At 36.2% G+C, this 20,174-nt stretch overlaps 3 protein-coding genes and 1 long non-coding RNA gene across 5 annotated transcripts; 3 read left to right on the forward strand and 1 right to left on the reverse strand.

Moving 5' to 3' along the window:
* Window positions 1-289: 289 nt before the first annotated feature.
* LOC123988404 lies at window positions 290-1,168 on the forward strand. Its single transcript, XR_006830013.1, has 3 exons — window positions 290-443; window positions 792-943; window positions 1,051-1,168. It is a non-coding gene; the product is annotated as an uncharacterized LOC123988404 (long non-coding RNA).
* Window positions 1,169-9,685: 8,517 nt separating this feature from the next.
* Window positions 9,686-11,408, reverse strand: LOC114880595 (3-hydroxyisobutyrate dehydrogenase, mitochondrial). Its single transcript, XM_029196759.2, has 6 exons — window positions 10,973-11,408; window positions 10,725-10,903; window positions 10,504-10,625; window positions 10,233-10,443; window positions 10,039-10,165; window positions 9,686-9,966 (listed from the first exon to the last, which is right to left on the reverse strand). Exons 1-6 carry the CDS (start codon window positions 11,114-11,116, stop codon window positions 9,781-9,783), a joined length of 969 nt encoding a protein of 322 aa, XP_029052592.2. The 5' UTR covers window positions 11,117-11,408; the 3' UTR covers window positions 9,686-9,780.
* A 715-nt stretch (window positions 11,409-12,123) lies between these two features.
* On the forward strand, window positions 12,124-16,436 carry LOC114880596. 2 transcript variants are annotated; one of them, XM_029196760.2, is made up of 11 exons: window positions 12,124-12,541; window positions 12,620-12,758; window positions 12,837-13,019; window positions 13,083-13,237; window positions 13,504-13,667; window positions 13,735-13,975; window positions 14,084-14,267; window positions 14,359-14,449; window positions 14,560-14,715; window positions 14,777-14,860; window positions 15,980-16,436. In XM_029196760.2, the coding sequence occupies exons 1-11, from the start codon at window positions 12,370-12,372 to the stop codon at window positions 16,271-16,273; spliced, it is 1,863 nt and encodes a 620-aa protein (XP_029052593.1). In that variant the 5' UTR covers window positions 12,124-12,369; the 3' UTR covers window positions 16,274-16,436. The 2 variants fall into 2 exon arrangements, with proteins under 2 accessions (XP_029052593.1, XP_029052594.1); XM_029196761.2 differs by having other exon boundaries at window positions 14,785-14,860; window positions 15,980-16,041.
* An 83-nt stretch (window positions 16,437-16,519) lies between these two features.
* Window positions 16,520-19,212, forward strand: LOC114880597. Its single transcript, XM_029196762.2, has 8 exons — window positions 16,520-17,047; window positions 17,126-17,252; window positions 17,343-17,436; window positions 17,736-17,851; window positions 17,916-18,152; window positions 18,225-18,430; window positions 18,499-18,567; window positions 18,677-19,212. The coding sequence occupies exons 1-8, from the start codon at window positions 16,990-16,992 to the stop codon at window positions 18,823-18,825; spliced, it is 1,056 nt and encodes a 351-aa protein (XP_029052595.1). The 5' UTR covers window positions 16,520-16,989; the 3' UTR covers window positions 18,826-19,212.
* Window positions 19,213-20,174: the final 962 nt, after the last annotated feature.

A 20,174-nucleotide genomic window follows, 5' to 3' on the forward strand; every position in this document is an offset into this window, starting at 1 on the left:
CATAATTTCTGACATCATTTCCACATTGTCTTCAGAAATGCGTAAGCTGAAAATTTATACCCTATTTTGCCTACATAGATACGAATTAAAACAACATATTTCTCATTTATTCTGCTTTTATGATGATAATTTATTAAATACCATTAATATCTTATGTATTTTTCTGTCTTATTCCCTATATTTTGGTGCTTTAAATTGAAAAAAGTAATCTTCACTTTATTACAATATGGCGTCAATAGTTTTCAATTAACCTTTTCCTTATTTTAGTATTAAAGTTTCGAAGCAATTTGAAGTTTCTATCAATGGCTGTGATTGGTCGTCTGTTATGGCGTCTTCCCATTTAGACCAATCAAATTCATCGTTGAAAGGGTTGGTGCGCTGAGTGTGGTGGAGTGCGTCATTTCTCTTCGAAGCTTCGTCCGTTTGGCACGTGTCTGCAACAGGTAAGATTAAATTATCTTGAAATATTAAATTAAATTGTCGATCGGGTGTTGAAAGTCCAAAAAACAGAAAGAAACATCGAAGAGAAGTCTGAATTCTTGATCTTCGACATTAATTCGGCGTTGTCTTCACAAATACATGAGTTGAAAATTTTTGCTCTCGCCGCGAATGTACAATAAGAGTGGAGCTGCAGAATCTGAATAATTTTCTCTTTTATATCGTTAAGTTCCTAAACATTATCGAATGTTTTTCATATTGTTTCACACAATTTGCTGTTTTTAATTTAATAACGTCTTTTCTTCAGCATCGTAATATTGTTTCTGTTTAGAGGTGTTCGTGTACTTGCTTAGGTATCGGCCGATAGCAGAATATACCGAACATTGCCGAGTGTTGCCGAAGTGCCGACCGGTCTACGATGGGAAGGAAGGTCTCGCCATTGCTCTCTCGAGCGTCGAAGCGAGAAGACGTGTGGTGGTCGTGCTCCCGTATAAGCAATACAAAAGTATGCATAGTCTACTAAATAATTTGCATAAATTATCGACTTCGATCGTTTATTTATTTGTTGGTTAAATTTAATTTGCATAAATTTTTATTTTTTATTTGTTACAGATATTCATTTGATTTCAAAAAGGCGCCATGGGATACGACACCATTGATATTGGTTCGAAATATAATTTTGTAAAGGGTATATAATATAATTGGTAACGTTTTAATGCTTTTTTTTGAGTCATTGTTAAGGTTAAGCATGTTTGATATTGGTATCAAGGTCAAGGAAAAAAAGAATAGAGAAATTTTCTTTTGATCAATTAATAGAAAAAGAATAATTAATTTTTCATTTTATTAAATAATTTCAACTAATAATTTAATACGTGTGTTTTAAATTAGAACAAAATTGAAACAACGTGTATTCTACTGCAGATGATTGCTTTTCTTCAACAATTATTTAATTATATTTTCATTATTTTAAACAATTTGTTTTTATTAAATCATAGTAATTATATTATAATATACAGCTTTTGATGCAAGTTTAAATTAAAACAGAATCACGTTATTAAATCACATGCTGTTTAAGCATGGTTAATTATTGGACTTTGCTTATTGAAAAGAATTAGATAATTTATAAATCATGCCGTGATAGAATTTCCAACAATGTGTAGTATGCTTACAATCTTAACAACAAAAATCCTCTACTTTAATACAATAGTCTATTATCATTATTACAAACTGATGTTCTATCGATGTAATATTCATTGAAATAATTATCAACAATTATTTAAAACATTTCATTTCAATCTAGGATCAATATTCAGCTTTAACAATATTTGTGGTCGTCGAATATATTTCACGAACATAGATATTTTCATTTACAAGCCATTAATAACAGTATTTCCATTACGAATGCTCAGTTAGAAGAATGTTGTTTTGTTTTCTATATTTCCACCCATCCCCAACCTCCTCACTAATCTTTTCTTCCAGGAATTGTTGTGGCCGCGCGCAAGGCGGTCGGTAGAGTCAATGTTTGTACGAACATATTTCCAATGTTTTGATTTTTTCAAGGGTGAACTGGCCCTGAATAGAGTTGCGTTTGTACAGTTAGGAATCACGCGAAAGTAGAGTCAGTGTTTGCTGCGTATTATAAAATATTTTATAGAGCATCGCGGCTCTGATTTTTCTTTTTCCATCGTGAAAGTAGAGTCTATAATTGTTCGCCGGAAATTATCCACGGTCGCGTTAGTATTTTTATTTTTAATTTTTTTTTTAATTGCTCGATATATCCGGAATTAGAGTCAAAGCACCACTGAAGAGGAGTCTTGGGCGTTGCTCCATAAGGAAAGAGTGTTAGTATCTTATTACTTTATTTAATTAATTTTAACTGAAATAGAATAATTTACAATTTCAATACTTGATAATTGAGATTTCTTTTTAATTGCTAATATTTTATAAAATTCAATTTCATATATAATTTTATTAGAATAAAAATTGATAACTTGCAAAATTAACCGTAATTCTTTTTTGTTTTGTTACAGATGAATTTTTTGATTTTGCCAAGTTTCTGGATATCCTGATGATGGGTTTCTTCACGACTTCCGTCTTGGTTGTTGGACGGCAAGGAAAGAGTGTAAGTATCTTATTACTTCACTTAATTGCTTTTTATTAAAATAGAATAATTTATAATTTCAACACTTGATAATTGAGATTTCTTTTTAATTGCTAATATTTTATAAAATTCAATTTCATATATTATTTTATTAGAATAAAAATTGATAATTTTCAAAATTAACCGTAATTCTTCTTTTTTTGTTACAGATGAATTTCTTCACGACTTCCGTCTTCACCTTGACTTGACTGTCGGAAGAAGAGTATATCTGCGAACGGTGAGTCGCATGTTTTATGGTTCCTCTGGTGCCCAATCATGTCGAAGGACGAATGGTCCGAATCGACACGGGCTACCGGTTGTATACGTGATTAGCAAGCACAGTGACCATGGGTATGATTATACTCATGTGTAGTAATATTTTTATTGTTTCATTTAATTTAGTTCAGGCTAGGTCTTCTTGTACATCGCGTTTTAATATTATTTCCATTCCACATATTCCAATAGTTATTTGTGAAATACATGAATGCTCTTAAATGTTCTTAAATGTTCTTAAATGTGGAATATGAAATATTTTAATACCGAAACAATTTTATTTAGTTTGTCTGTAATAGAGAAGTCAAATACTATCTGACTTAGTTATTGCGAAAGTTCAAAGCAATATAATATTGATAGTAATATGTATACTGGATATACATATTAATGATGCTATTACATTGATTTAATTACATTTTGTATATTATAAATTCAAATATAATTTTAGAATTTTTTACGAGTAGTAAAATTTCATTCATTCAATACCGAAGATTAAGTTATTTACACGTTCATGAAAAAATGAACAATTTATGTGCAAGAAGACAATTCGTGACGGGTAGATTTCCAACTCAGAGTGATTTATTTCAACACATTTTGCGTATTCTTGAAAATTTACTCTGAGGAGGGAGTCGCCCGAGGATGTTTTATTAATTTTCACAATAAATTCTTGTTTCATTGGAAAGAATTCATAATTAGAGACAACAAATTCTATTTTATTAAAATTTTGCATTTCTTAAATTAGTGTTGCGAAAAATTTCCAGCGCGAGAGTAAATATGACGATGCACTAACTAGTATTCGGTGGGAATCCTTTTGGTTTTTAAACTCAATCCAATGTATTATTTAATTAATCAAATTAGTTACAAGGATTCCGCGGCATAAGACCGTGAACACCATCTCTGGGAGATATACCCATGCATTACTAGGCCTTTGCAGGCGCAGTTTTAGAATACGGAACATATGAAAATATGTTACCATATTCTAAACTGTAGTCTTTTGTCTATACTATGGGCGTCCGTCAATCTGACACCGTTGGATGCAACGTGTTGGACGGGCGGGTAGCGCTCTTAGCGAAGGGGTGCACTCTGTCCTGGCGTTACGACGTCCAGGCGGGGTGGGTGGTATGTAGCGTCTGGCGTAAGACTAGGGGGCGTGAGACCCTTCGTTGCCAGCTGATATTAGCAGTGCACCATGTTTGCGTCATAGTTGCTCTATTTTTTTTTTTTCAGTACTTGTTCTTAAAGCTTTATATTTACAAAGTCGAGTCACTTTTATTAAATTAAAATAGTGAAATATTAGCCCGTTAGATGTTTATGTACTAATCATGTTTGTAGATCAGGATTTTCAGATTTAACCCCTTCCGTGTTCATTGCCAAAGCCCATTCACGTGCCCAGGTGCTACTTGGATGGGTAGAGGCAATGGGCACGATGACCTAGTTCATAAGAATAATAATTAATAAGCGGCTGGCATTGTGTTAGTATATCGTGCACGACGTAATCTCCACATATGGTGTGTGTGTTTTTAGGCTGTGGGATTGCGTCGGTTTAATAACTTTTTCATTTACTTTTAATTTGAAATAATATTTTATTCAACAAGATGTACGATGAACGTATAAACCAAATACTATTGTTATCATTACTATTACCATGATTATTACCATTACTATGAAGTATTCTATATCAAAGTAGTTAATAAAATTTTGTAATTATCATTATACGCAATGATTGCTAGCCTTGCCAGACGATTTCAGTGAAAAATGGTACGTACCGTAGAGTGTGATGTGAGATGAAACTCGGGTGACGGAGGCGTCCCGGGACGTTCTCCCTAGTTTAGGCTCTTGCGCCCGGGTGGAGTGTATGGGGGTCGTGGAATGAATTTTTGTGAGAATGTGATTTTGCCTTTTTTAAATATAGCGTTAGGTAGGTAGGTAGTATACCTTCTGGTGTGTGTGATAGATTGTAAGTAGATAGGGCCGGGACAGGTTGTCACAGTCTCTTGGTCGGGTAGGCGCGATTTCGCGTGATCAACCTGTACCTGGAATATATTTGAAGAATTGACGATACGATCGATACGAACGGAGTATGCCGTTCGCCTTCTATCTATCTGTACAATTTTTCAAATTTTTGGCGACTTCATAAGTCGTCATACGCGGTCGCGATGGCACGAAACGCACAAGTTCTGCTCGAGCACGGCACGTGTGCACGAACAACGACTTATATAAAGCCCTTTTTCGTCCACGTGTCAATTAGAGTTTCGTGATTTTTCTTTTTTGTTGATTGTTTTTTTTTTTGTTTTACGAATTTGCAAGTCTCGAGCTTTAGATATAAGTTTCAGGTGGGTGGACCGCCCGAAGAAAGAAAAGGCTATATGCCGAAGCGCCCCGACAAACTGTCTTTCAAGAGGGGAACTACTAATGATTTCGCATCCTTTTGCAAAGAAGGATGGGAAATCATTATCGTTACTACTTTGTCACTGTGCTTGCCTGTAGTTGTAGTTTTGTAATTGCAGGAGAAGAGGGGGCCCGTGACCCCCATGATTTTGGGCAAATCGCGTTTTCAATTTAGTGTTGCGAATATTGACCACGGTTCAATTTAGTGTTGTGATTGAATATCGTTCACGGTTCAATTTAATGTTACGTATGCATGATTATTGCGATTTTTATTTAGTGTTGCGAACTTTAAATATCGTGTTTCTTTCTTGCATTGCTTTAAAATAGAATTTAACTTTTCAATGTTGATTGCTTTAAGATTTTTGAGAGTTTTGCTTTTTAATGTTCATTGCTTTAGTGTTGCGAGTAAAAAATTCACGGTTTGAGAATCCCCCCTTTTTGCATTTTAATTGCATGTCTATTAAAGATAGCGTTGCGAATGATATTAGCGCGATTGTTTCCCAGTGTTGCGACTTATAAATACGCGATTGCTTTGCATTAGTTTATAGAGTTCCCTGCTAATTAGTGTTGCGGTAATGAATATTCGCGTTTTGCATTAGAAATGCCCAAGAACGATCCAGTGGAGTTGCCATGGTCCATAAGGCAGCTATGGACCAGCTGCCGTGATACACCTTGGATTGGCTGTACCCCTTTTTTAGATTAGCGTTGCCTCTTACAAAATTCGGTAGATTTGAGTAGTGTTGCGTTACAGTTCGCGTTTTCTCTTTTTTTCTTTTTTTCAGCTTAGCGTTGCGCATAATGGAGCAGCCTTCACGCGTACGCTTTTGTACATATTATATAATTAATGAAATTAGTGTTGCGAGCAAAAAATTCACGGTTTGAGAATCCCCCTTTTCTGCATTTTAATTGCATGTCTGTTAAAGATAGTGTTGCGAATGACATTAGCGCGATTGTTTCCCAGTGTTGCGACTTATAAATACGCGATTGCTTTGCATTAGTTTATAGAGTTCCCTCCTAATTAGTGTTGCGCTAATGAATATTCGCGTTTTGCTTAGAAATTCCCAAGAATGATCCAGTGGAGTTGCCATGGTCCATAAGGCAGCTATGGACCAGCTGCCGTGATACACCTTGGATTGGCTGTACCCCTTTTTTAGATTAGCGTTGCCTTTTACAAAATTCGGTAGATTTGAGTAGTGTTGCGTTACAGTTCGCGTTTTCTCTTTTTTTCTTTTTTTCAGCTTAGTGTTGCGCATAATGGAGCAGCCTTCACGCGTACGCTTTTGTACATATTATATAATTAATGAAATTAGTGTTGCGAATGAATTCGCGATTGTTATTAAATTTTTTACTTTTTTGCATTTATTAAATTAGTGGAAGTAACTATGACTCACATTCGGTGGGAGTCCTTTTAAGGATTCCGCGGCTTGAGACCGTGAACACCATCTCTGGGAGATATACCCATGCATTACTAGGCCTTTGCAGGCGCAGTTTTAGAATACGGAACATATGAAAATATGTTACCATATTCTAAACTGTAGTCCTTTTGTCTATACTATGGGCGTCCGTCAATCTGACACCGTTGGATGCAACGTGTTGGACGGGCGGGTAGCGCTCTTAGCGAAGGGGTGCACTCTGTCCTGGCGTTACGACGTCCAGGCGGGGTGGGTGGTATGTAGCGTCTGGCGTAAGACTAGGGGGCGTGAGACCCTTCGTTGCCAGCCGATGTTTTGTCATAGTTCAGAATGTTTGCAATTTTGAAATTAGTGTTGCGTGTGATTTCGGTTTGTTTTATAGGGTTTGCTTAGGGATTGCTCTTATGGGCAGTCAAACTTTTCTTTTCAGGTTCCCCTGTACCCTCCCTCCCACTGCTCCGCCCCCATTCTTTTTTCTTCCCTTTTTTTAATTATGAAAATTTTGAGCATTCGGTTGTCGGAAATACTGTTAAATAATATATGAATTTATTGTTTTCAGAATATTATTAAATACGATAAAGTTTTAAATAGTACTTTATTCAAAGTTTTATTTAAAATGGAAATTCATTTTATTTTTTAGTGATTGGTGATAATTTATTTCAAGGAATATTTGTTCATTCGAGATAGCTTATTAAATTTTAATTCTACTTTATTTAAACAAAAGTAGTGGATAATTGTTGTTCGAGTTGTTCACTTTTAATTTTTGATCGCGATGTTTCGTTTCAAGCTTACAGAGAAGCTAATTAAATTACTTTTATAAATTTTCAAATTCTTTACCTGAAAAGCAAAGTCCACTCGCGATTTTCTTTTCAGTTTTTCCATTTACAATAAATTTGCATTGAAAGGTGTATTGAATAATATGATGCAATAAAGTCAAGTAGAGTCATGGTTGTATGTACGTATATTGCAGTAAAAGATAGTTGTTTCAATTAAAATATCGTGTATTGTTTGTTAACAAATGAATGAATATCAGATACTATAAAATGAAAAATAATTAATCGTTTTAAATCAAATCGCTTATTCAGTGACGATATATTTTTCTAAATCTTTTTATTTTCTTTATTTTGGTACTGAAATAAAGAATTGAATTGATGTTCCTTCTTTTCATTGGAAATGAGTCATTAACAATGACTCTAATTTTTTTGAATTTTGTGTACTAATGCATCTTCTTTCTAGCTATTAAACTTTTTGTCTTGATATGGATTTAATTAATAAGTTTCTGTTGCAGAGAAATATCTCAGGACGTATTTTGGTAATTAATCCTTTTTAGTTTGTTTCAAGAAGTATTCTGGTATTAAGGTAATACGAGTCTTATTATTTTCGGAAATTGTATCTCATCCTTTTCCGAATGTTTCAACAATTATTCTCGTATTAAGGTAATATGCGTCTTATTATTTTTGAAACTTGTATCTAATCCTTTTTAGTCTATTTCAGAAAATATTTTAGTATTAAGGTAATACGAATATTATTATTTTTGCAAATTGTATCTAATCTTTCATAGTTTATTTCAGAAAGCATTCTGGTGAGGACAACAAAATCAAGAAATTCATTGTATTTATTTATGTATATCCCTTTAAATTTTTATATAAACACGTTGTAAGTTTATGGTTTTGTAGGGTGACTTTATGGTCATTAAGATATAATCATTAAACACTGCAGTGTTTAATTTGGAAGCGTTAGATTTAAGTGAATTTTTAATAGAATTACGAGCGCTCGTATAGATAAGTATTCTTAGTAATATAAGTATGTAGGACAAATATGCAATTGCATATTATCAATTACAGATCTGTAATTAAAGTAAAAAAAAATGTTGAGGTTGAATTGAAAAATAAAGATATTAGTAGATAAGTAGATAGGTAGGTAGTGAATAAAAATAATGCTCCTTTTGTTGTTCGTTTGCACAACCGTCGAAAACGTTTTGCAAATAAGCATCAGGAGGATGATGTTATTATTATAAATAAAAAAATTAATTTTTTGCATAAATGGAGGGTGGATGGGATGAGGTAGGGCGGGTCTCCACCCGCAGCAACCTCCCCGTGGTGAGACCTGGGCAATCGTTATTATTTGATGACTAATTAATAACTGTATCATTATTTCTATGGTACATTTATTAATTATGCAGCAAATAATACGAGCGAATTGGCTGCGAAATTTATGTTTTTTTTCTTCTATTTAATCTCTCTTATATTTTTTTCAGAAACTAGGCTTTTGAGATTTTGAACTGTACCACATTGCAAATACAATTTTACGGAAAGAAAATTAATAATAATGAATGCATGGTCAGTATTGTTTAATTATATATTGGTCTAACTAAAAGCAAGTTTCTGTTTGGCCTAATTTGCGATGAAACGTGGACTGTTTTACCGACGTGGAATTCGGAGTTCGATCTCGATGCAGTATGATAACTGAGCTGGCGCTTAAATCAGTTTCTTTTTTTATCAAACATGGGCTGTTTTATCGACGCGGAATTCAGAATTCGGCCTTGACACTTGCTTGAAATTTTTATTAATTTTAATACAGTTATTTGTTTCATTATATTGATACAAAAGATCTTATGAATTTTCAATTTAAGTTTAAAAATGGTTTTGGTTCCATTACTTCGGACAGATGGCTGTAGTATTTCATGACTCGTCAAAGTGTCGTTTTTGTAATTATCGATTTTAATGATTTAAGAGTACTGTGATGTAATTACTTTTCTTGTAGCGTGATCACAGAACGTTCTATTAATGCCAATTACGCACAAAAGTTGCTAGTTTTTCAGAAAAATGAAATTTTCTGTTAATTTTACTGCTTTTGGGTAGATAGCGCTAGTAGTACCATTTTCAGAGCACATGATATAAATTTAAAAAACAAAAATAATACCCACACAAAGTTTCTAACAGTAGTATATTTTTTTTTTATTACATTTTAATTAAAAATACTAGAATAAATTTTTTTAACAATAGTAAAATAAATAGGATAAATTTCTTTAATAACACTAAAATAAATAGGATAAATTTCTTTAATAACAGTAGAAAAAATAAAATAAATATACAATTTAATGGCAGTGCATTGGTTGTGTCACCAAGATCATTGTTTTAGTCCTTTGAGAAACTGATAGACAAAGCTGAAATCCTTTTTCTCAAAACCATGAGCCATAAGAGCTCTATAGATCTGGTGAGCCAAAGAACCTAATGGAATACTAACTTCCGCTTTAGTTGCAGCAGTCTGTACCAATCCTAAATCCTTCGCAATCAAAGCTGTACCAAAACCACCCTGCAAATGAAACATTAATTCCTCTAGTTCGTGTGACTCGATTGTTTAAACAAATAAACTACGATCGACTACCTTATAATCGTTAGAGCTTGGAACATTGTCAAGTATACCGGGGACAGGGTTATACAACTCGGAAGACCAACATCTGCCCGAACTGGAGTTAACAATATCAGCCAGAACCTTTGGATCTAAACCGAGCCTGTAACGCGATTAATTTAATGAGGCGATTATATTTATCTCGTATTACCATGTCTGTCACGTATTACTTTTGTCCAAGATTGAACGCTTCAGCTGTACCGATCATGCTAACCGCCAAAAGCATGTTATTGCATAATTTTGCAGCCTGACCCATTCCAACGTCACCACAGTGCACCACTCTGGTTCCCATGAATTTCAAGAATGGCTCTGCAACTTGGAAATTTTCTTTCGATCCTCCCACCATAAACGTCAATGTACCATCTTTCGCTGCGTTTACACCTATTCAACAAACATTACTTTCGTAATAAAAATCATTTTGTTTTTAGTGATTATCGGTACCTCCAGACACTGGACTGTCTATGAAACGAGTTCCAGACTTCTCAGCCTCCTTGGCTAACGTTTGGGACACGAATGGATCTATAGTGCTGCTATCGATCAAAAGGGTATCCTTTTTTGCTGAACTGAAAGCACGAAGAAGAAGAGACTGAAGCACGTCTTAACTGATAATTTGATTGATAACACCAGTAGACGCCCCAGGAACCCTGAAGCCACTTGTTTACCTCAACAGGCCATTTTTAACGTTGTACACATCGAGAACATTTTGATTAGACGGCAACATTGAAACGACCACCTCGACGTCTTCTGCTAGCTCAGCAGGGTTCGAGGCTTTGTCTGCGCCAGCTTTCGTGAAATTCGACACAGCTGACTCGTTAACATCGTACACGACCAATTTGTATCCCTATTGTATCGGGAATGAAGCAAGTTCGATTTTAGAGGATCGTCGGATTAATTTTGTTAATCAAGTTACCTTTCTTAGGAGATTTCTTGCCATGTGACTACCCATGTTACCCAGACCGACGAAACCGACTCGCGAGAATCGTTTTTTTCCTGGAACACCAGAAACAAAACTACCCGTGCCAGCACGGACAATAAAATTCGACGACAAGCTCATTTTCGAAAATGTTCCACGCGATTCACCGAAGGAAACTAGAAATTTTTTAGTCTTGCGACGCGCGTACAATCACGAAGGCCGAGGAACTTGCTGATTAACGCTCACGTCACTCGGTACATTTGACAACGAAAGAGTACATCGACACGCGTTCCTTAACACTGTAGAAAGACTGTCTTATTCAAATCGATGCAAATTAAAATCTTTTCGGGTATGTAATGCTCGTTAGACAACTCGAATCGAAACTGAATCGAACTTGACGACACACTAGTCTTGTTTACCACTTAAGTTCATGTGTTATCGTACTCGTGTTCATGAATTCCACGGTATTGGCTAATTTTTATCGGCTAGATAAATTTTGTTAATTTTATTCGAACCGTCTCGTCTACTCTTGATCTGCAGGAATGTTGTTATTAATAAACAATACTGTATATAACGATGTTTTCTTAAGCAATAAAAGATATCGGAATTCAGTGATAAATTAAAAAATTCTCGAGGGCAACGTTTACGAGAGAGCAAGGAGATCGTATCGTGTATGATGTATTGCACATCGTCAAACGAAACTCGTTAGTTTTTATTACTCGCTGTAATTAAAGAGACTCTGAAGAATAGCAATTTTCGTATCACTTGAAGAATCATTACTGTTAGACATTCAAATTATTTAATACACTTAAGAAGAAAAGTACACAGGGTAAGGAAACATAAAAACAACAGAGACAACATTGGCTAACGATAAGAGCGAAAGTTGTCTGCTCGATTATCTTCGTTTCCCTAATCGCATGCTTGATTAATGATTCAGGCATCGCCAATTAAGCAATAACGAGACGAAAACATAACACTCGAAACTGGGCTAGTGAATTACATTTGATGTGTCAACTAAGAATTATAATTCTGTTTACACAGGCTTCTTTATCCTCACCCTTATCTGCTGGCAAACTGTACCTTGAACAATTATGTTTATGTACACATGACGGCTTAAATTGCACGTATAAACGTGTCCTACAACCTGTCTATACACCTGCTCCTACGATCCACCCCCTTTTCGTCCAAAGTCGAACGGATTCCCATTTCTAGACGGGATATCCTTGGCTTAGGTGGTGCATATTGGCTCCAAGTTTTTCGTCAAAAAGCAGCAATCGAGTGCTTTCATTTTTATAATTATCCGAGTTTCAAAATTTATAGTGTCGGTCATGGGAAGTATGGTATAAAAGACGAGTGACGTCATTGTTACATTTTCAAAGATTACGTGATTCATCATGAAAGTGTATTCATCGTTTCACACTCTCCCTTTATTTTTCTTTACGGTGATGGCTAAGAGGAACGATATATTCGTGTCTGAATACGAATCCTGGATTTCGAATGACGATTTCACGACGATAATTAAATTGTCGTTTCCTCTCTCGAAGTGCTGCAACATTTTCTTAAGCGGTTAGTAAGAGGAGATACATTTTTTATCATTCATTCCTATGGAAACACATCGAGTGTCTGTTTTGGAATTGTATTCAGATTCGATCGAAGATTTGGAAGCACTATTCAGTCAATTCAGAAGTATCTATCCACACGAGTACCTCTTGAAACGGAACGAATGTGACGGCTACTTTTTGCTCGGATCGAGTGACAACGAAATCATGCAATCCATATCAAAGTGATATTGAAAATGATATTGTATTATTCAAATCAGTGTTGGGTGAAGTTAAAATTTTTCATTTTTTTTTTTTGACAGGATGTCGTCGTTGCAGACGAAAAAGGAAATTTTGATTATCGTGAATAATAATGTTTCTGGTGATTCAAATATATTCGATGGTTCTATGTACGAAGATGCGAATGTAAATATAGTTTCTTTGTCCGGGATATGGAAATTATCAGAGAATTACTTGAAACCTCGAGTATTTACCAAACTCGAAAGGTAATTAAATTAAAAACAATTTATAAAGACGACTGTCGAACAAAGTTTTTACTTTTAAAAAAGGTACGAAGAAATGGTGCACGATTATAATAAAATCGATTTCCAAGGCAAAGAAATTCAAGTTTGCAGCATATACAGACCACCCATGACTTATTTTAATCGTACGATTAATAAAACAATCGACGGTTCGGAAGTCGAAGTTTTCATAATGGATGATGGTAAATTGCAGTGCCGGAATCGCTCGGCATCGCGTCGAAGCGTATTTGAGACAATATTACAGCAAATAAAACCACAGTTTCTTAACGGGCACCTTTTTAACATATATTGTTTACATTAAACAGGACACAACGACGCGACAGTGACGAACTTTTTTATTATTTTCACAAAAACCCGGTGACCGTTCCAACGACTCGACGCGATGTTATTTGAATTTCAAACAAAATCATTGTAGACGATTAACTCTCTGCGTTTTTTTGTAAAAAAGATTTGGAAAGGGACGGTATCGAAATGCAATTGTTCTTGATCATGGCAGAGAAACTAAATTTCACCTGGACGATAAGAAAACCAAAAGGAAACTATAGGTATGGCAGACGAATCAACGAAACAGTATGGCAAGGTGGTATGATAGAAATGTTGCGTAATAAACAGGTACAATAATATTATCAAAATTATAATGAAATAAATGAAACTAATTGATTTATAATATACATTCCAGGTAGACATGGCATTTGCTAGTATTTGGTTAACGTACGATCAGCATGCATTTATTAATTTATCAGAAGCTTGGTACCAAGTGTACCTACATTTCTTGGTACCTCGTCCACGTCGAACGACGAGCTTTTGGGCACTAACTAGACCATTTTCAGAAAACGTTTGGTACCTATTAGTATCTGCAATATTCTTGCACAGTATTTACACCTGGGCCCGTGCTTGGCTCGATCCAAAATTTCCAAAACGTAAGCAGAAAATGTGTATCGACAATTTCTTTTTTCTAAACCTTTGCCAATTTCAAATGTTCGCCTGAACTGGACGTAACAACGGCCATTTCGATCCGTGTCTTTCAGGGTTCCGAAATTTCCTAATTACTCTGACGGACCTAATTGGCTGTTTGCTGAGCAGCTCGGTGCCGAAAACTATGGCGAACAACAAACTACAGATACTTCTCTGGCAGACCGCTGGCTGGTTAATAATTACCGCTTATTGCAGCAGCCTCGCCGCCTGGCTCTCTAGTTCTGAATACGAGTCTAGGTATTTACTTATGTAATACATCGGAAACGTTATCGACGCAGCTAATTATCAGGAAGAAAGCAAAAAATTCAGCGTTCTTTGCTGTTTTTAGAATCGATACCATCGAACAGTTTCTCGATTCGAATTTACGCTGGGGAGAGATGGGACAACCGCCGCCGTTCCGTGATTACTTCGATCTCACGGTAGATTTCCTAAACTTATCGATTAAGATTAAAAGTAATCAAATAAACCACTTGAGTAATGGTTCGATAAAGCCCGAACAAAAGAAAACGAATATACTCGATTCTTGTAGGATCCATACGCGTCACAACTTCCAAGTAAATACATTAATATAGAAAACAACACGCAAGTGCAGGCGTTAATTAAAGAGGGCAATTTCGCGATAATAGGAAGGATCGTAGACACGAGCTTCTTTCCGGATGACTATCTAACCAACGACGATGTTAAGGTATACTTAATGAAATACCGAGTTTCATTCAAGATAAATACTTAATGTAATTCTATCATAGAATTACAGGATGATGAGGCACTCGGTGGGTCACTATTACGCTGCGTTTGCTGTTCAACCGTGGCTTTTGAGACCCATAAATAGGGTAAATTCTCCAGGCATTAGTACAAACACGTATTATCGTTATCCAAAGCGATTTGTCACGTACAGTAAAATCTTATCTGAACTTTATGTCACCTCATGAGCTATTATCATCGAAAACATTGTCGAACATTAGTCTAACAAGGAATGGTTTTTAGGTGTCCGCCTCCGATTGTTTTGATTTTTGGATATGTTTTAAAGGACCGACAAATTGGGAAGGCAGAACCTTTCAAGAAAGTGCAAAGTGCACGAATGATGGTTCGAAGAACTATATACGCACATATGATTAATTGTCTACTGTTTGTTAAGTGTGTAATAACTATCACTTTTTTATGCATCCACTGATCTGTTTCATGGCGTTAATATCGATTTTGAGTCATATGATATAACTCATGCTCGGCCGACAGAACTTTCTTGGTCATCTGATATATAGCTTGTAGTGTGACAAAAATAAGAGAAAGAAACAGATAAAAAATCGTTGCAAGAAAGTAACTGTATGTCATGTTTGGTATGACCGCGACCCGACGTATGCAAAAATGTAAGAGGCAAACATAGTATATAATACATTAATGAATTCAGAAACATATTTATGTTCGTTTTTGTTATTATGTAAATTGTGATTACTTTTAAAATAATATTATAAACAATTTTTTGTTATAAACATATAATTTTTTACAAAATTTATGACCAGCTGTTATATGTTCATAAAAAGCATGAAACTTTTCCTTAAAAAGTTTTCTTCTATCTGTGATAGTTCCCGAGATAGCTTATTGTAGCCGAAACTTTAGGGGGTCGTTTCACTTACTAAATATGAAAACGGGCCAAAATAAAAAAACACGTATACCTTATTTTTCGGTCTTTTAAAACATATCCAAAAATCAAAACAATCGGAGGCGGACATCTAAAAACCCTTCCTTGTAAGTTATATGTATAAGGAGAACTCTGAAAGTTTTGAGAATCATAGCATTAAAATTTTCGTATACTCGCAGCTGATTATTTACCATGAAATTGCCAGATGAGAAAGCGCACTGATAAAAACATCCAAATCTCAACGTTCGTGACATATCTGGCCAACTCCTCGCAGGAAGTTCGCGTTGCCTATATTTTTTCGTTTTTGTTGTAGATAATAATGTGGCTGAAGGAAACTGGAATCACTATCTGGCATTTACGCAACGTCATTCGCAGACGGGACAACTATAACCTTCGCGAAGTTCGCTTGGAGCATGACGGATATGATGGAAGCGTACAGGTGCTCGGATTGACTCCTCTCGGTGCTGGATTTTCGTTGCTCCTCGTCGGTTTATCGATAGCGACGTTTGTATTTTATTTGGAACTTAAACATGCCGCGAAATCGACCTCTGTCCGTGTGATTCTTCGAGATATCGATAATAAACGGAAGTGCAAGAGGCCAAAGTGAAAGACACTCTGACAAACTCGACTAACTTGATTTCCATAGGAAAGATGATTGTTTTCGTGGGTTCAAATTGAATTTTTAAGTTCATCTGATGTACCGTAGCGTTGAGATAACATAAATATTTAAAAGGTCAATCGTTATTGCAAAATAAAATCGTTTACAAGGATCTGAATTTTCAATTTAAAATATACTATCCAAAAATCATTATTCCGAATCTGCCGTCTGATCTAAGTCTGAAGGTCGCCTGAACAATTTTATTTAGAAAGTGATTAACACAGTCCAAGAGTCAAGCAATCATTAACTCAGCAGCCATGTTAACTTCCTACGTAGCATACTGATAATAATATCAGATCGTTACGCGAATGGTAATGACATCCCATTGACTGCGGGATGGAAATATACCTCGCCAGCAGATTAAATGACGCTTGCACTAAGTCAGTCAGTCAGTTAGCCACTGTGCACCGCTTATCACGGCTCGTGGAAGGCTTCTTTCTCGTCGAACAGATTAAACTTGAAACAAGTGATAAGTGTCAAAGGAATCTTTTAAATTACTTAAAAATTTGAATCAGTGAATTAAAAATACCAAAGTATCAAAGTCACGGATAAGTGACAGCAACTATCAAGTGTAATTTTTCACCAAACGTTGAAAGTTCAAATTGGATTTTATCATATTTGAATACTATACGCATATCAAAAAGTATTATAAGCGACGAGTTTTTATGTCAGCAGATTTTGCTTCGCGACAAACAATGGCAAAAAAGAAACATATCGATGAACGTGAGTGTCTTTTTGTAAGATACTCAATTCATTATGATTTCTGTATATAAAGTAAGATTAATCTAATTGTTGAAATAGTTCAACCAGCAACGGTGGACGAACATTTCAAACTGATCCTAGAAGATAGATCGGTCATCGACTCGAAATTCGTAAAAGTAACACCGGACGACCTCCCAGAATGGTTCGACGAAAGGTTATTTAAATTGTAAGTATAAAAAAGCAGCTAGATCCGTGAAATTCGATAATGTACATATGACCTGAAATTTCAAGTGACTCACGAACGTTCCAATTTTAGAGGTCAGGAATATTACCAGGAAAATTTGCTAGGATTCGCGACTGCACATTTAGCAGGGCTAATTGCGATATTGGCCGTTCCAGATATTCTAGAGGTAATCACGTCGTTATCAGTTATAGTTTCTCATAAAGTTCTTCAACCAAACTCAACTCGATGGCTGTGAACAATATTGTGCAATTGGTACAATCTTATGAGCCAGGTGAAGTGCTGAGTTGTTCCTTGAAGAGGTGTCCCGCATATTAGTGTTACATCCTGTGTACCCTTATTGTTAAATGTAGGCTTCTGCCAGCTATTAACCCTCAGTTTTGGAGGAACTCAGGGAGGAACCTGAGAGGGTCTAACATTCCCCTGTTCTTTTAACTAAAAAACACTTGAACGAATGAATGTCCACAGGTGCTCCGGTACACGAGGCAGAGCAACACCGTCTGCTTATCCTTCAAGCGATTCTCGGAGACGTTGCTGCTCATTTACGAGTTATTCAATGCCGACATGCTCGACCCGAATTCAAAGTGAGTTTTCAGAACGCATTCCGTGTTGACGATAAATATAATTGGTTACCTCTGTGCGTTTAAGGTGGTTCAAAGCGTTGAACGCGATACGATGGAAACACGCGAATGCCAGCAAGAGACGGATTCTGCAGGGTCTTAATGGCATCTACCAGAAGGATATGGCGATCACGCAGTTTGGCTTCATAGGGTTTGTCTTCGTGTGCCCTGAACACGTGGGACTGGCACATGGAACACAGGAGCAACGAATGGGCTTCGATCATTTCTGGCGCGTCACCGGTCATCTGTTGGGCATAGAGGATCGGTAATCAAGTGTGTGGAAATCGATAACCAGTAATCTTTATTTCTATTTTAATGACATTTTTTAATCATTCAGAATAAACATCTGCAGAAGAACAGTATTAGAAACAACGGAAGTATGCAAAAAGATCGCAAAGGAGATACTTGTGAAACATATGGAGGATCCGGATCCAGAATTTCTGAAATTGGCATCGAATGCTATAAATGGCATGTGGTATGCCGATGTGTCGATGAACGTACCAGCATTTTTTGATCTCACCTACAAACTGACAGGACTGAAATGTTAGTTTATCTTCTATTTGAAATTTCTAATCGCTTTACGCGAAGTTAAATGGACTTGTCTGTTTTAGATAAAGAACCTCACGGATGGTACTCTTATTACAATATGAAACGACGTGAATGGTTATTATACTTGTGCAGTAAGTGACTTAATATCGTCTCCTGCGGTTTGCTTAGAAACCACAGGACGAATATCGTTTTATTTTTCAATTAAGAGTAGATTATAAATTGACAGACTCTATTTTCCAGATGTTCCTTATATCGGTAAAGTTACTCGGGTCATTTTTAATTATACACTGATAGTAACTTATTGGTTCCTCAAGAACTATCCTATAGCTGCTTGGATAGCATTTGGGAAAAAGAATTCACAGCTTTGCCCATATCCAAAAATACAGTAATCTAATTTTCATATAAGTTGAATTAAAATTAGATTAACAATAAGATCGGTAAAAGTAAACATTTTAAATGAATGGATTATTTCCCGCGTATTTCTGAATTATGAAATATGATAAAGACTCGGCTTACCTTACGTCGATACTAATGAAATCATACGACGTAATCAATGTTAATAATTCCGATCACTAGAGTTCGCTCGATGTCTTGTAACAAATAAATTAATTATTCGAATGTAATTCAAAGCTGATTGAAAATTTTACAAGTTTAAGACTGATGGATTAATTTGGAAAAAGTAGATCGATCCTTACGAAGTCTGCATATCGAAATCCAAAGGTTTTAGAAATCTTAAAATAAAGGTAAATACTATTATATATTAATCAATGTAAGGAGAGGAGCGTAGATATTCATGAAATGGTGCAATGCCTTTTCATTCTAGAAATCCATCATCAATTTCCCAGTCGTTTCCGAATTAAACGCTTTCAAGCTATTTCCTCCTCCGCAGACGGTCGGTGGCCATCAAAAAATTGGCCATTCTATCTGGTGGCGAGGCTACCTCGATATCCCTTTCCCTGTCCAGCACCAACGATAATTATCAGTCGCAATTTGTCTGGCACTGTTCCCCGCCGTTCTACTCCACCCACGAACACTGCTCGAATCTCCGTTGGTTGCTTGCGTTCGTCCATTCGGCCTGCCATTATCGGATCTTTTTCGATGGCCAACGGCGTCCTTCCCCACCTTTTCGCCGCAGGATCGGCAGGATCATTTTTTACGCGACTCGCGTGATTCCATGTTCGCCAACATCTTCGATGCGAGCTGGTTAGGAGAGATTCTCGCGTGAGAAGCGAGCAAAGGTTCCGCACACCTTCGCACACAACGTCTAGGATACACAATACCACCGCAAAACCAACACACCTACGTATGATCGCGGTACGTGCACGAGGAAACGTACATACACACACCTGCTCGCTTAAGGTGCGTATTCACCGGTAAACGGTTCATGAATACTTCTCGCAAACATTTTGCAATATTAGTAATCTTTTCAGGTACGCTACCCTTTATTTAAATGTGTAAGCATGGGCACTAGGGCTCGATACTCGAACAGGTGCCCGTGCGTCGCCGACTTTCCGGACGAATCCTTGATATCTATCTGGAGAACACGCGATTCGTAGAAGGAAGAATTCGCGAGCTGTTTGCGAACACCGGTGGAGACGCACCTTTACATACACGTAGGAACGAAGGCGTATGTAACACGGTTCCCGAGTACATAATACACAGCCATATATCCTTCTGTCCCGTAGCTACTCTCCCTCGACCCTGTCGCCTCTCTTCACGGTTCCTCTCCTCGTTCCTT

Source organism: Osmia bicornis, chromosome 13, assembly GCF_907164935.1.
Source record: "Osmia bicornis bicornis chromosome 13, iOsmBic2.1, whole genome shotgun sequence".
In the NCBI taxonomy this organism is placed as follows: domain Eukaryota; kingdom Metazoa; phylum Arthropoda; class Insecta; order Hymenoptera; family Megachilidae; genus Osmia; species Osmia bicornis.